The sequence below is a fragment of the Dipodomys ordii genome, unplaced genomic scaffold (assembly GCF_000151885.1).
Source record: "Dipodomys ordii isolate 6190 unplaced genomic scaffold, Dord_2.0 Scaffold33, whole genome shotgun sequence".
NCBI classification, from domain to species: domain Eukaryota; kingdom Metazoa; phylum Chordata; class Mammalia; order Rodentia; family Heteromyidae; genus Dipodomys; species Dipodomys ordii.
Genome location: NW_012267249.1, coordinates 7,134,637 through 7,148,701, shown reverse-complemented (window position 1 = coordinate 7,148,701; position 14,065 = coordinate 7,134,637). Strand labels below are relative to the sequence as shown.

The window sequence follows — 14,065 nt, the reverse complement described above, 5'->3', positions numbered from 1 at the left end:
TTGTTTCTGGCCAGTCCTGGGGCTTGAATTCAGGGTCTGGGTACTGCCCTTAGGCTTCTTTTGTTCAAGGATAGCAATCTACCACTTGAGCCACAGTGCCACTTCTGGCCTTTTCTGTTTATGTGGTGCTGAGAATCCAACCCAGGGCTTCATGCATGCGAGGCAAGCACTCTGCCACTAAGCCACATTCTCAGCCAGAGACCTAGGTTCTAATGCCAGGTTGTTACCCCAGGGAGAAAAGCTCAGTGTTCCTTATTTATAAGGAAGGAATATTAGTCACTCAATGTTTTTTGTTTCTTCATATATCTATGAAGTCTAAACTCCTGAAGGACCATTAGATAATGACATTTGTTTTAACTTGCCAGACCCATTACCACTCTGATTTTTAGTTTCTTGAACATACCAGGTACACTGTATATGCTGTGTTTTTGTAGAACATTCTTTTTCCTTAAGGCGCTAACCTCCATTCTTCCCTACCCAGCAAATTGCTACCTGTGTCTATTCTTCATACTTGAGCTCATATATCTCATGGGTGATTAGGGAAGTCGAATTAGATGTCTCTTCCCTGAGGGTGGCACCTGTCTTGGTCACCACTATATTCCTGCCCAGTGGCAACATAGGATCTGGATCTAGAGTTTGTGATGACTGAAGAAAGAAACAAGCAAAGACAAAAGATGGTTTCCAGGAGGGTATATTACACAGGTCTGAGTGCAAGAAATGGTAAACTGCTATGTTTGCTTTAAAAACTCATCTGATGCCAGTGCCAAGTCCTGATGCTTTTGACGGACCCCTGGGTCTTGGCCCCTCCAAAGCAGGCTGGGCCCAGTTTCTTGGGTGAGGGGGAAGGCTTTGCATGGAACATCTTGCCTCCTGTCACCTGAGGCATCAGGCACTTTGGTAATGCTCAGCAATTTCTCTTCTTGTGCACATTCAGACTCCCATAGCCAGCTTGGGCTGGGGACATCACAAGATGGATGATGGGTCAGCCCGGGTGCACTGAGTGGCTGTGGCTGTTTCTCTGGCCCAGAAGATAGGTTCTTAGGGTGGACTGTGGCTTCCAGATCCTGGGGGTTGGCTTGTCCACTTGTCACTGCTGTCTTTCTACTTGGGGATGCACTGTCTGGCCCCTCAATAAGGAATTTCCAGGACCAGGTGCCTTGCTTCCCAGAGGTGGAGAAAGCAGTGGGGGCAAGTCCTGAAGGGCTGGGACAAAGTGCTGTTAGTGCCTGGGTGTGGAGGTGCTGGGCCTTCCAGCAGCCTTCAGCAGGGGCAGAGCTGGTAGGTCCAGACCCACTCAGAGTGGAGTCTGGTAAGCACAAGCTGGTACCCTCCTCAAAGGCTTGTGAGTTTCCAGGCCTCCTCTGAGGGACATCAGGACCTTCTGTTTTGGGAGGCGCCAGTATGACCCCTGTCAACAGGGCTGGGACCATTGGACCCTGGTTCCTCAGGTCCTGGGCCAAGAAGGTGTCCTCTTCTCCATGCTCTCCTGCTGCTCCGGGGGATGGATTCTGGCCCATTTCTGCACAGGATGCCAATCCTGGCTCCTGTCCACCTCGGCTGTTCTCAGGCTCCTCATCAGTATCATCCTCTGACGAGTCTACCTCACGAATAGCTTCTTGCTTTTGCAGTGACTCTCGTCGCTCAGCTCGGTCTTGCCGAAGGGTGCCTAGGGCTCGTGGAGGCGCAGGCTGCAGCACTCCCTTGCCTGGCAGTGCTTTTCCAGACAGCACACCCCTGGTCCCAGCTATGTCCAGAGGACTGGCCTCCCTGGGTGGCAACTCCTTCTTTAGCTCACAGTGGGGCAGGTCAAGACTATGCTTTCGAGAAGGTGCTAACTTTTTCTCAGAAGCAGCCAGTGCAGCTGCCAGTTTCTCAGCAGACTGAACCCTCTTAAGTAGTGGGGAGCGGGGTGGTTCTGCACTCTTGGGCCGAGAGAGTTGCCTGCCTAGAGGAGGAGACAAATGAAGTTTTGTGGGAAAGGCCTGGGCTCCATGACCAGACAGGGGTGATGGAGAACGCTGAGGCGAAGCTGCTTGTGGTGGTGGAGAAGGGGTGTGGGCCAGTGGTGACAGAGGGATGCTGCCTGCTGACTTGCGCCGTGGAGAGCGGTACTGGCGTTGGAGCTTGGGTGCCAGACCATGGAGGGAGCTGGGCCGTGTGTGCCCAGAGCCAGCTGGGGAGCCAGGGACGCTGGAGCTGGGGGAGCTGCTCTGTGATGAATTTCCTCCCACTTTTGGCAGACAGACACAGACAAACAGACAAAGGCAGAGCCGTGTTAGCTGTTAGAAATGACTGAGGGGGCAAAACAGGGCTTAGTCCGGGAATGTCCCAGGACTGTCTGTGTTACCCCGCCACTGGGCCAGAGGCCAGGTTATAGAAACAATAAAGTAAACCACTCTTCCCATCAGTCCCTTCCAGGATTACTGATCTTTCTGGAGAGTTGGAAAGTGGGACCTGAAGAAAGCCCAGGCACTTTTCTACTTCCCAGAAAATGGTCTCAGATCTACAAGGGGCCCATCATACCTGAGTGCACGGCATCAGGGGTTACCCGGTATCCCTGAGTGGGAGATCGAGGAGAAAGACTGTGGCCATGCGTGGGAGAGCCCGGCCCACTCTCCCCGGATGACAAGGAGCGGTTAAGGGAAGAAAGGCTGCGGCTGGTGTGCAGCAGAGAGGCTTGCTTGGTGATCTTCCGGAATAGGGAGCTTCTTTTCCTGATGCAGAGGTTAAGGTTTAAGGTGGAGTTGGGGCACAGCACACAGCACACTCTAGGTACAGGACTCACACAAAGCACTTACAAGCACCCAGTTACTCAGAGAAGACCTTCGTACCAAACCCAGCTCACCTTTCTTGTCCCTCTTTGCCTCGGCTCCGCTTGCTCCTTCGGGCCATCTTGGCCTTGTAGCTGCCTTTCCGAGCTGGCCCCACTTTAATGGATGTGTTCTCCAGGGGAGTTGTTGAAATAGACACCTTGTTTCCACTCTGGAGTACAGCAAAGCAGAGTATGAGGCTAGGCTGAGGTGATGGCTATATTTTTGCCCTGCCCCTACCCTCTGGTATGGAGGCACCATAGCCAGATTTTGCCTGTGCACCAACATGTCTGATTAAGATCTGTATTCTCTCTCAAAGGCTCGGAAATGGTTCCCATTAATGGCTCAGAATGTTTAGTGGTGGGAAGACGTTCTCCAGTCCTATCTGTAGCTCAGAAGGGCCTGGCAGAAGAGGTGCTGTCTTTTGAAGAAAATCTTCTGCTGTGCCATGCCCAAGTTTTGCATATCCCTGCACCTGCCTTCAGTGCTAAGATATAGGCCTGATCCTCCCACACCCCACAGCAGGCAATGTTCCAGCACTAACCTTAAGGATCAGCTCCACTACCTCTGTATGTACCAGCCCATGTACAGGCTCCCCATTGACATGGGTGATGAGGTCACCCTGACGAAGCCCCGCCTCGCTGGCTGGACCGCCATCTTCCACATGCTGTCCCAGAAAGAGAACATTTAATCTGGAGCTTAACAAAGAAGGTAGGGGCTGGTTCTGCCCATTAAATTGAGAGCTTCTTCACCACCGCCCTTGGCCCCTTAAGAAGTCTGGTCAGTTGGGCTACAGGAAGGGAAAGGTGAAAGAGTGACAAAGCTAGGACACACAGCTCTGTCTGGCCAAACATACCCACACCATGTGGTGCACAGTGTAGACATCTGAGTCACCCATGTAGACACGAATGGCTCTCAGGGTAAAGCCATACTTCTTGCCAGCTCGGTGGATGATGATGGGAGGCCTCAAACTGCCAAGGACCGGCAAGAAGTCCCTGCTTGGAGAAGAGTCTCTAGATGATGGATTTGATGACTGGGAGTGTGGGGACATGGGGCTGGCCAATGGAGAACAGGTGTGGTGTTCTGGAGGAGGAGAAACCAGGACTTAGTAGATCACAAACCTTGGCCTGGCAATGCTCCCAGCCTATTAATCTCAGCACAACTGTCGTCACACACAGAGCCAGAGCCAAGATATATCTTCCTCACAGCCCCTGACTGCCACATCCTCATCTGCTTAGAACTTCCCAAGCCTCAGATGGGGGTACAGGTGATAGGGAATGGTATGTATGTATATGGTATATATGTATGTATGGGCACCATATAAACTCTTCATATACATTCAAACATCACAACTATGCAATTAGTTAAACTATTAATAGCCTTGAGTGATAGAGATTAGATATTAGCATTTTGCCTCAAAGCCTGCGCTTGTTATACCATACTACCTTCTGGTTTGTTTTCCTCTCCCCTCCCCTACCTCCCACTCCAGACAACACAATACATCTTCAGAGACTCCACTTGCATAACCAAGGGACCCAGGTCTCTCACACACCTGCTCTTCAACAGGTATCTGTTGGGGATTCTACATATAGACCCTTGGGCCTGCCCCACAGATTCCCAATATCCTTCCTATGAGTTTTATCCTAGCTCCTATGGCCTTACCTGCAGGAATGAGGAGGGAAAGGGCTGTTGCTGAGGCAGACTTGATCACTTTGTTGACAGGGCGAGTGGTACGCTTCTCTATAGAGTCCCCAGAAAGTAGCCGGTGGCGGGCCCTACGCACAGCTAGGTCACTGATGGCTTTGGCTGTGGTCCCCTCAGCCAGTGGGCTCCCATGACTTCGAATCTCCACAGCTGTGGGCCCAAGTAAACAGTGAGACCTGCAATGTAACTGGGCCTTCCTTTCTGAAATAACTTCCAGCCCAGACTGTTGGCCACCCATTGGTTCATACCTGGACTGGAACCTCTGCTCTGGCCAACAGGCTCCTCATCCAACTTCAGCCGCCGTTCCACTGGCCGTTCAGGGACAGGCCCAGATGCCCCCTCTCCAGATGGGGGTGTCAAAAGCCATATACCCTCCTGCTGTTGCCTCCTAGGGGTGCTACTGGCTTCCTCTGGGCCCTCAGGGAAGCGAGGCACATCTAAGAGGCCTGAGCAACGGTGTCGCACTGTCATTGGAGGGCTTGAGTCACTCTCTGTGTGGGATGATTCAGACATCGATAGCCGCTTTCGCAATCTGTGAGACACAAGGCCAGCGGTGGGGTGGTAAGAGAGCCAAAAGCTCCTTAGAGGCACAGAGGAACTGTCCTCCTCAGACACTCCTTCAGGGCTGCCCTTAAGAATGCCACGTCAGTGCCACCTCCCCAGCATCTCCATTTCTTTCGTATCTGTAACAACCAAGGGATGGCTATGCTGCCCACTCCGGTGAGCCCTGCATGCTCACATCTCAGGGGAGCCAATCACCCAGCTCCGGTCTCGGCCCTTCAGCCCTGCCAGGCCATCGGAGCGATCCTCCTTCTCTTCACTTAGGCTGCGCTTGGTTGGGGGTGGTGTTCGACGTTCCTCAAGCAGCGAGAGCCGCTCCATGCTACTGTATACCTGTGGGCAAGGGGAAGCTTGGGAGAACTAGGACAGACCTGCCTCTCAGGGGACAGAAGGCATCCTTGAGACCGGAAACCAAGAATTTGGATAAGTCCTTTCCTTTCATTGCTAGCAGCACCCCCAGGAATCAATAGCAGGAGGTTAAACCGTTCCTGACACACCCATCTAGAGAGGAGGCATCTGGGCTTGTCCCATTTGAATATCTGGAGCTAGTCTGACTGACCTGGCCTAACCCTGGACATCTCTGATGTCAGAGACTAGAATGGCTCTAGAAGCATCTGCTGTATGTAGCAGCCCAGCTCTCTGCTCTTCTTCTTCTGGAAATGGTTCTATCACCATCATCACCATCTGACCCTGCCCCAGGTGTGTTCTTCATTAGGGCTTTTTCCCCAACCTTCCACCTGGGCCTCCACAGTCGCACCTTGCTAAATCTTGGAGAGCAAGAAGAGAACTGGCGGATCTCAAGGCAGCCATCTTCACTCACTTCCTCTTCGTCCTCCGAGTCCATATGATGATATCGCTCTGAACGGGCTGGGCAGATATACAGAACAGTTCCTTTCAGAGCTCCTGTTGGTGGTATCCTTGGGACCCTATCAGACCTCTGAAGGGCCCTGAGAAGTTGTTCCCGACGCCAGTATGCATAGCTATTTCCAGGCACCAGAAATATCCCACCCATGGCCTTACTGTCAAAGTAGCTGGTATCATCCTCTGACTCCAGTTGAGGAATAAATTCAGCCTTCTGGCGAAGAAGTCCTGTCCAGTCCAGACCCATGAAAAATGGGTGCTGCTTTACCTCATAGGCACCTCCTGTAGGTAGGAAGGGCAGAGTGAGAGCATAAGCTGTGTGGAAAGAAGTTCAGCAAGTCAAGTGATATGCCAGACTTGGGAGATGCTAGGCCTGGAAGCAGCATTACATGATCCAGAGGGACTATCTTAGGGTGAATGGACTCAGCTCCTGTCCTCCTTTTTCTAGTCATAAGAAAGAGGAGTGGGACTGGACTTACCTGTTCCCAGTCTCTCCAAAGGGTTCTGGTGGAGCAGTTTGGAGGTGAGGTCCTGGGCATCTGGGGGCAGTGCATCGTCACCCTCAGGCCACACAATCTCATCTGAGGACATTGTGGGTAAGAAGTGGAAATTATGGGTAGAGCTAGGAGACAGTCCCAGGATAGTAAAAGGAAGGGAGGCATAAAGGAAGCCCAGAGTCCCAGCCTTGCCTGGGACCCCAATTCTTTGCATTCTATAGGTTTCTCCCCTTCTAGGAAAATCTCTTACTTCCCAGACCATGGCTTTCTCTTTCATCCAGAATAGGCATTGCACAACAGTGACTTCCCCTGTCCTAAGGCTCCAGCTCACCTGTCTTTATATTCTAGACATACATATGAAGAACTCAAATCCACAGGGTAAATACATATAAAACAAAGGACTGAGAGCCAGAGATGTGGCTTAAGTAGTAAAGCACTTGCCTACCATGTGCAGAGTCCTGAGTTCACACCCCCAGAATTTAAAAAAAAACAACCCACACACAAAAAGATAAAAAAAAAAACAGGAATGCATCTACACATAGGACATGAATACAAACAGAGCAAGCCCCAGGGGGATATAGTACATATGTGCATGTGCACATGTGTGTGCACACGCGCGCACACACACACACACACACACACACACTCTCTCTCTCTCTCTCTCTCTCCCTATACCTCCAAGAAGCAAGCATACCAAATACATTCAAATTCAGAACAAGAGCTTAAGAGCCTCAAAGGTTGTATGCATCTATCCTATTTGTGGATCAGGACTCTTGACTCCAAATTAGCCCAGGGTATGGTACCTACCACTGATCACTTGCCCAAAGAGCTCCTCCGGAGTATCTCCAAAGAAAGGGACGCAACCCACCAGAAACTCATACAGGATTACGCCCATGGCCCACCAGTCCACTGGCTTTCCATAGCCCTGACGCAGGATCACCTCAGGTGCTATGTACTCCGGGGTCCCGCACACCTGGGTAGAGAAGTCAGACTAACTCAGCATCCTGAGGCAGCTCACTGGCACAATGGCTAGAGGTAGCAATATTCCTACCCTTAGAACAAAAAAGTCTCTGAATGAAGACTCAACTCACTTCAGTTAATAAACAAGATCAACAGGAAACCCAGGGAACCAGAGGTGGAACTTTTAGTGTGGTAGATTAATATATTTCCTAATTAACCCAAGTGTCTAATTTTTTTTTTTTTTGGCCAGTCTTGGGCTTGAACTCAGGGCCTACGCACTGTCTCTGAGCTTCGTTTGCTTAAGGCTAGCACTCTACCACTTGAGCCACAGTGCCACTTCTGGCTTTTTCTGTTTATGTGGTAACTGAGGAATCGAACCCAGGATGGTTCATGGATGCTAGGCAAGTACTTTTCCACTAAGCACATTCCTATCACCCAAGTATCTAATTCTAACCAGGAACTACTCTTCCTTGAGTTCTCAACACTTCTGGCATCTGGTCCCAAAATTAGCTTCTTCCCACCAGCCTCCTAAGGACTACCACAAGGACTTTTTGAGTATCAGGGAACATCCAGAGGCTAACTCAGGAAACTGGGTTATAGCTCAATGGAAATTTAGGATATTGTTCCAAGAAAAAACAGGCTCCAGAAGATTTGCCCTTGACTCAGGCTGGAGTTTCAAGACTGATCTCATATGAAATTCTGTATTAACAGTTATATAGCTTATTTTCTCCAAGCACTGAAAGAAAAGATAACTTTGATGTTTATATTCATGATTCTTATGCCTATCATTTTCTAAATGTGCTACCTATTTCAATGAAAATTTGCATATTCTGAGGTCTAGAGTTCAATTTCCATGGTCTTACCTGTTTATCTAGGAATTCCCGAGCATCCTTTTCAATGTGACCCTCATACAAGTTGGTTGTCAGACTCATGAGGCCAATTTTAGAAAGTCCAAAGTCAGTGAGTTTGATGTGCCCCATAGATGTGATCAGAAGGCTGAGAGATCATAGAGACAAAAGGATTCAGTTATTTCCTCGTTTTCCATAAGTGTTGATTTTAGTATTTTCTAAAATTTCCCATTTAGGCCTCTATAGGGTCCTGTGGGACATAAACAGGAAGATAGGAAGCTGTGAAAAATAAATAGCTTTGGCTTTGTATTATCTTCTACCCTTTGTCATGACTCTACTTCTCTTTGTTGTCCCACCTGAATTCTACACCGGGAGTGGGGGACAGCTATCAATCAGTGGATGAAGAGACCTTCTTCTATAGAGATCAGCTTGTCCTAGGGCTGTTGCTTTAGTCATCCCTGGTCCCTCTCCTTAACTTGGGTGGCTCACAATACTCCTATTTGAGGGAAAGGAGAAATGGATGCAAAATCTTATCCCATGTACATGGCTGTCTTTATAAGGAAGACTAGTTGGGAAAAACTAAAAATCAGATTCCTTTATATATTCTGCTTGAGCCATTTCATTTTGTGCCAACAGTTTCACTTTGCTACCCATTATTCTAATGATTCCCAAGTCACTATCTTTGGTTTGAACTTCTTTCGTGAGTTACAAACCTACACAAGTGCCACACATTATAAACTCAATCTGTCTAAAACAGTCATGCATTCCAAGTGGTTCCTCTTCTCAGCACAAAACAATGCTTCTGTCTTCTACTGAACTCTGTAATGTTTGCTTTAAAAATATTCTTAGCCTAGGGGTTCAGCATGTGTGTGAGGCCCTTAGGTTCAATCCCTAGAACACACACACACACACACACACACACAAATCTGGCTCCTAAAGGTTTTCTACAGTAACTAACACAACAAACATAGGTATTCTTGTTTTAGAGTATAGAACAGGGGAACATGATGTTCATATATATTTAACAGTTAGTAAGCATGAGTAGCCAATTGAACTCAAGTTTGTAATAGCAAAGCCATCATAGAAGCTCAACACCCTATATTAGTCCAAGCTAGAAATCCGGTAGGTATTCCAGCCTCCTTTAGTTCCTTTGCTTTCTTTTTCACTCTACTCCAACCTCACAGCTGAGGTCCTATGTTTGATTTTGAACATAAAACCAAGCCAAAATAAAAAAAAATAAAAAAAAATAAAGTTATCCTTGAAAGGTTTCTAGAATAGCTAACATACCAAATGTAAGGAGTATTATCTCATTTAAGAAAGGAGGAACACTGAGGTTGGGAAGGTGGCTCAGTGGTAGAGTGCTTGCCTTGCATATATGAGGCCCTGGGTTCGATTCCTCAGCACCACATAAGCAAAAAAAGCAAGAAGTGGCACTGTGGCTCAAGCGGTAGAGCACTAGCCTTGAGCTGAAGAGCTGAGGGACAGCGCCCAGATCAGAGCCATGACCATCAAAAAACAAAACAAAACAAAAAACACTGAGAAAGCAGCAAAGGATGTTTATATCCCTTTCTATTTGCCCACACTATTTCATCTTTTCTCTAGTCTGTATGGACCTGAGGTCTGGAGTATCATCTAAACTGCATTTATACTGTACTACCTATATTTCTTTTTCTTTTTTAATGCTGATTCTGCGGCTTGAGCTCAGGGCCTGGGTACTATTCCTAAGCTTCTTTGCTCAAGGCTAGTGCTCTACAGCTTGAGCCAACAGCTCCACTTCCAGCTTTTTGTTGGTTAATTAGAAATAAGAGTGTCACTGACTTTCCTGCACAGACTGGCTTTGAATCACAATCCTCAGATCTCAGTCTCTGGAGTTAGCTAGGATTACAAGGCTTGAGTTATGGGTTATTTAAAATCTATAGTATCTTCTGTCCTTCCATCTATCTGTCTGTCCATCCATCTGTCCATCTGTCCATCCATCATGCTGAGTAAGTTGACCCTAGGCTTACTGCACTGTGCTCATAATTTGAGAACAAGACTTCAGGATTCTTTGACCAGACACATTTATGGAAGCTGACTGGAAATATCAGCCTCTAAATTCTGCACCTGTGTTGTTAGCTGAATGACCTCTTCCATACACACTGGGAATGAGGTTCTGAGCTATGGGAACATAACAGCATTTCAATGGTTTCAATGCTTCTTAGAAAGAATTCCGGATTCTTAGACCTAGTATGCCCACTGATGCTCCCTGGAAATACCTGCTTCTGAATACTACATGGTTTCTTCTACCCACTTGAATTTTGGCAAAGCAATTCAATTTGAGGTGCTGAGCAATTTGAAACCACGAGCTCTCAACTGGCTACAAGGCTTCAGACCCAGATTTCAGGTTACCTTTACCCTCTAGAATTACTGACACTGATTGGGATCACCTGCTTCTAAATGCTTAAGCTTTTCCTTTTAGGATTTCCTTTTCTTTCCTCCCTGGAAATAACTGCTTCTAAGTACCATAAGGTTACACATACCAGCTTGACTTTTGGCAAAGCAACTCAATTTGAGTTGCTGAACAAATTGAACGTAAGAGCTTTATAGTGGCTGTAAGAGTTTAAAAGAGGCATTTAGGTTTGCTTTACCCCATATGCCTATGGAGATTGACTGGGAACATCTGCTTCTAAATCTTGAAAAGTGGATGTGGATGACACAGTCACTCATTTGTCATACGAAGTGAGGTAAACCTGAAGTCATTGCACTGTGTTTAAGATTTCAGAATGAGAATTCAGCTTTCATTAACCAGGTACGTTTATGGAAGCTGACTGGAAACATCAGCCTGTAAATACTGAATGGTTCATGTTAGCCGAATGAACTCTTGCATACATACTGGGTTTGAGTTTCTAAGCCATGGGAACCTAACAGCATTTCCCTGACATCAAGGCTTCCTAGGAAGAATTCCAGCTTTGACACAGTATGCCTATGGAAGCTCCTTGGATGTATTATCTGCTTCTAAATACTATAGACTTGAATTTTGAAAAGGAAATCAGGTTGAATTGCTTAACAATTTGACTCTAAGAACTCTGCGGTGGCTACAAGTGTTCAGATTATGGCTCAAAATTGTAGAACACTGGGGGCTGGGAAGGTGGCTCAGTGGTAGAGTGCTTGCCTTGCACGCCTGAGGCCCTGGGTTCGATTCCTCAGCACCACATAAGCAAAAAGAAAAAAGCCGGAAGTGGTGCTGTGGCTCAAGTGGTAGAGCGCTATAGCCTTGAGCTGAAGAGCTGAGGGACAGTGCCCAGACCCAGAATTCAGGCCCCCACGATTGGACCCCCCCCCCAAAAAAAATTGTAGACCACTAGCCTTGAGCAAAAGTGCTCAAAGCCCAGGGCTTTGAGTTCAAGCCCCATTACCAACAACAATTAAAAATTAAAAAGAGACGGAGAACTAGACAATGAATCCTGATTATAAGCATACTTATCAGGCTTGAGGTCACGGTGCACGATGCCATAATTGTGTAGGTACTCCAGGGCCAGCACAGTTTCTGCAAAGTATAGACGCACCATGTCCACAGGAAGGGCCCCGATGTTTTTCAGCAGAGTAGCACAGTCTCCTCCTATAACAAAGCCCAGACTATCATGAGGGAGAGATCCAGTTTTCTGCTCTAGCTAGCTCTTAGGCTAGCACTCCCTAAGGACAGCTGTTAGATAACACTGTTAACTCTTAGCACATATTCACTGAATCAAATAGGTAGTTTTGTTCAGCATCAACTTAAGCGATATACTACAGTGAGAGGGTAAGAGAAGGACCACTGCAAAATCTGCTGCCCCTTGGTAGAGCTCTGACCTAGCTGTTTAGCTGTTCTTCTAATCCATTCCCCCCAAACATTCTGAGTGGATTTAAGGGATGTTCCCTTCTCAGGCCATCAGTCAGAGCAATTGCTTCCCTTCCCTTTCTTCTGAGGCCAAGATACAATCTGCCACGTACCCCAACTTGGGCTTTTGTGGCTCAGCTTCCTAACCTTTTGTTCCTGTCTGATGCCAAGGGTAGAGGGAATGGAGGCTTTCTATAGCTGCTGGGCTGCTATATCCTGTCCGAGAGTGCTTCTCATAACAGCATGGTAAAGCAATAATCTCTGAGATCCTGAAAATCAATGCCAGAGAGGGCTGGGATCTGAAACTTTACTCCTGTTTAGGTCTAAGTCTTGGATTGCACCACAGCCCCTACACAAGGTCACCTTTCCCCCAATACCTTCAGTACCTTCGACATATTCCATCACCATGCACAAGTGACGCTTAGTCTCAAAGGAGCAGAACATGCTGACCACAAAGGGGTTCTCAGCGAAAGTCAATATGTCACGCTCCACAAAGGCCTGCTGGATCTGGTTTCGTAGGATCAGATTCTGCTTGTTGATCTTCTTCATGGCAAACCGCTGCCGAGTGGACTTGTGCCGCACCAGGAATACGGCCCTGGGAAATACAGCCCAGACCAGCCCCCACAGACTCTCAGCACCTGTGCTGTGCATTCCTTTACCCACCTGCTTCCTTATACCTTTCAAGTCACCTTGTAAGTCCACAGAACAAGGGAACAGGGATATACATATTAAAGAGAGGATATGGGCCCCATGGCTCACACAAGTCTTAAATTTTGTGACAGAAAATTTCTTAAGGATCCAGTTCAATGCTTTCAGAACTCAGACAGAGGAGGAGTACCAAGAGAGGTCAAATCTTGCCTTGGAAAAATAACAATGTTCAGATGTCATAAGAAACTGAACTGTTGCTTCTCCAGGAGACTTTAGAGAGGGACAGAGTCTATTCTGAGCTATCTGCTGCCTAGGATTGGGCAGTAGATCTACTCCCAGAAGGAAGAAATCAAGTGCTGACTCAGCTCCAGTCCTGGCTATACTCTGACCCGCCTTTACCCATAAGCGCCATTGCTGATGAGCTTTATGGTTTCAAAGTCCTCTTCAGAGGGTGTCTTTTTAGATGTTAGGGATGCTCCACGGCCCTAAAAGACAAGGGAAAAGGCAGGAGACAGTGCTTCTCAGAGTTCATATGCTTAGTGAAGCAATGGTCCTAGCAACTAGCTCAGTTTTCAGCCTTGCTACAGGTACCTGCCCATTCCTTCCCATTAACCACATGACTCCAGTGTCTCCAGTCACCAACTTCCCCATCTCTCCTTCAGATGTACTTTTTTTTTTTTTAATGGGGAGGGGAGTAAGGAGTGCAGGTCTTAGGGCTTGAACTCAGGGTGCTGTCCCTGAGCTTTCTTGCTCAAGACTAGCACTATACCACTTAAGACACACATCCATTACTTTTCAGTAATGGTTAATTGGAGGTAATTGGTGGTTAATTGGAGGTAAGAATCTCATGACTCTCCTGTCCAGGCTGGCTTTGAACCTTGATCCTCAGATCTCAGCCTCCTGAGTAGCTAGGATTACAGGCATGAGCCACCGCATTCAGATGTTTTTTTTTTTTGGCCAGTCCTGGGGCTTGAACTCGGAGCCTGGGCACTGTCCCTGAGTTTCTTTTGATCAAGGCTAGCACTCTACCACTTGAGCCACAGTGCTGTATCTGGCTTTTTCTGTGTATATGGTACTGAAGAATCAAACCCAGGATTTCATGCATGTGAGGCAAGCACTCCATTACTAAGCCACATTTCTAGTCCCTAGGTATATTCCTAAAGTGAACTGAAGGGCCTTTGCTTCACAGGTATCAGGCTCCAAGATTGAGGCAGGAACTCAAGAGACTTACGTCAACTGAATCATCTGTCTCCGGAGTGTTGGGGCTGTCATAACTGCTCAGCTGGGCCATTTCTAGAAAATGCCAAGGACACAAGAAAA

General features: G+C 47.5%; 1 protein-coding gene across 3 annotated transcripts in view; it reads right to left on the bottom strand.

Annotated features, from left to right (window-relative positions):
• Positions 1-675: 675 nt before the first annotated feature.
• The window catches only part of Mast2 (microtubule associated serine/threonine kinase 2), a 133,422-nt gene continuing 120,032 nt past the window's right edge, over positions 676-14,065 (bottom strand). For all 3 annotated transcript variants that reach the window (XM_013016941.1, XM_013016942.1, XM_013016943.1), the window contains 17 exons: positions 13,977-14,038; positions 13,145-13,230; positions 12,484-12,692; positions 11,701-11,839; positions 8,257-8,389; positions 7,241-7,406; positions 6,416-6,517; positions 6,096-6,218; positions 5,833-5,942; positions 5,254-5,408; positions 4,763-5,046; positions 4,473-4,664; positions 3,667-3,893; positions 3,355-3,477; positions 2,846-2,982; positions 2,524-2,714; positions 676-2,230 (listed from right to left, as the gene is read on the bottom strand). In XM_013016941.1, coding sequence (XP_012872395.1) covers positions 729-2,230; positions 2,524-2,714; positions 2,846-2,982; positions 3,355-3,477; positions 3,667-3,893; positions 4,473-4,664; positions 4,763-5,046; positions 5,254-5,408; positions 5,833-5,942; positions 6,096-6,218; positions 6,416-6,517; positions 7,241-7,406; positions 8,257-8,389; positions 11,701-11,839; positions 12,484-12,692; positions 13,145-13,230; positions 13,977-14,038 — 3,941 coding nt within the window. In that variant the 3' untranslated portion in view covers positions 676-728. The remainder of the gene's footprint in view (positions 2,231-2,523; positions 2,715-2,845; positions 2,983-3,354; positions 3,478-3,666; positions 3,894-4,472; positions 4,665-4,762; positions 5,047-5,253; positions 5,409-5,832; positions 5,943-6,095; positions 6,219-6,415; positions 6,518-7,240; positions 7,407-8,256; positions 8,390-11,700; positions 11,840-12,483; positions 12,693-13,144; positions 13,231-13,976; positions 14,039-14,065) is intronic.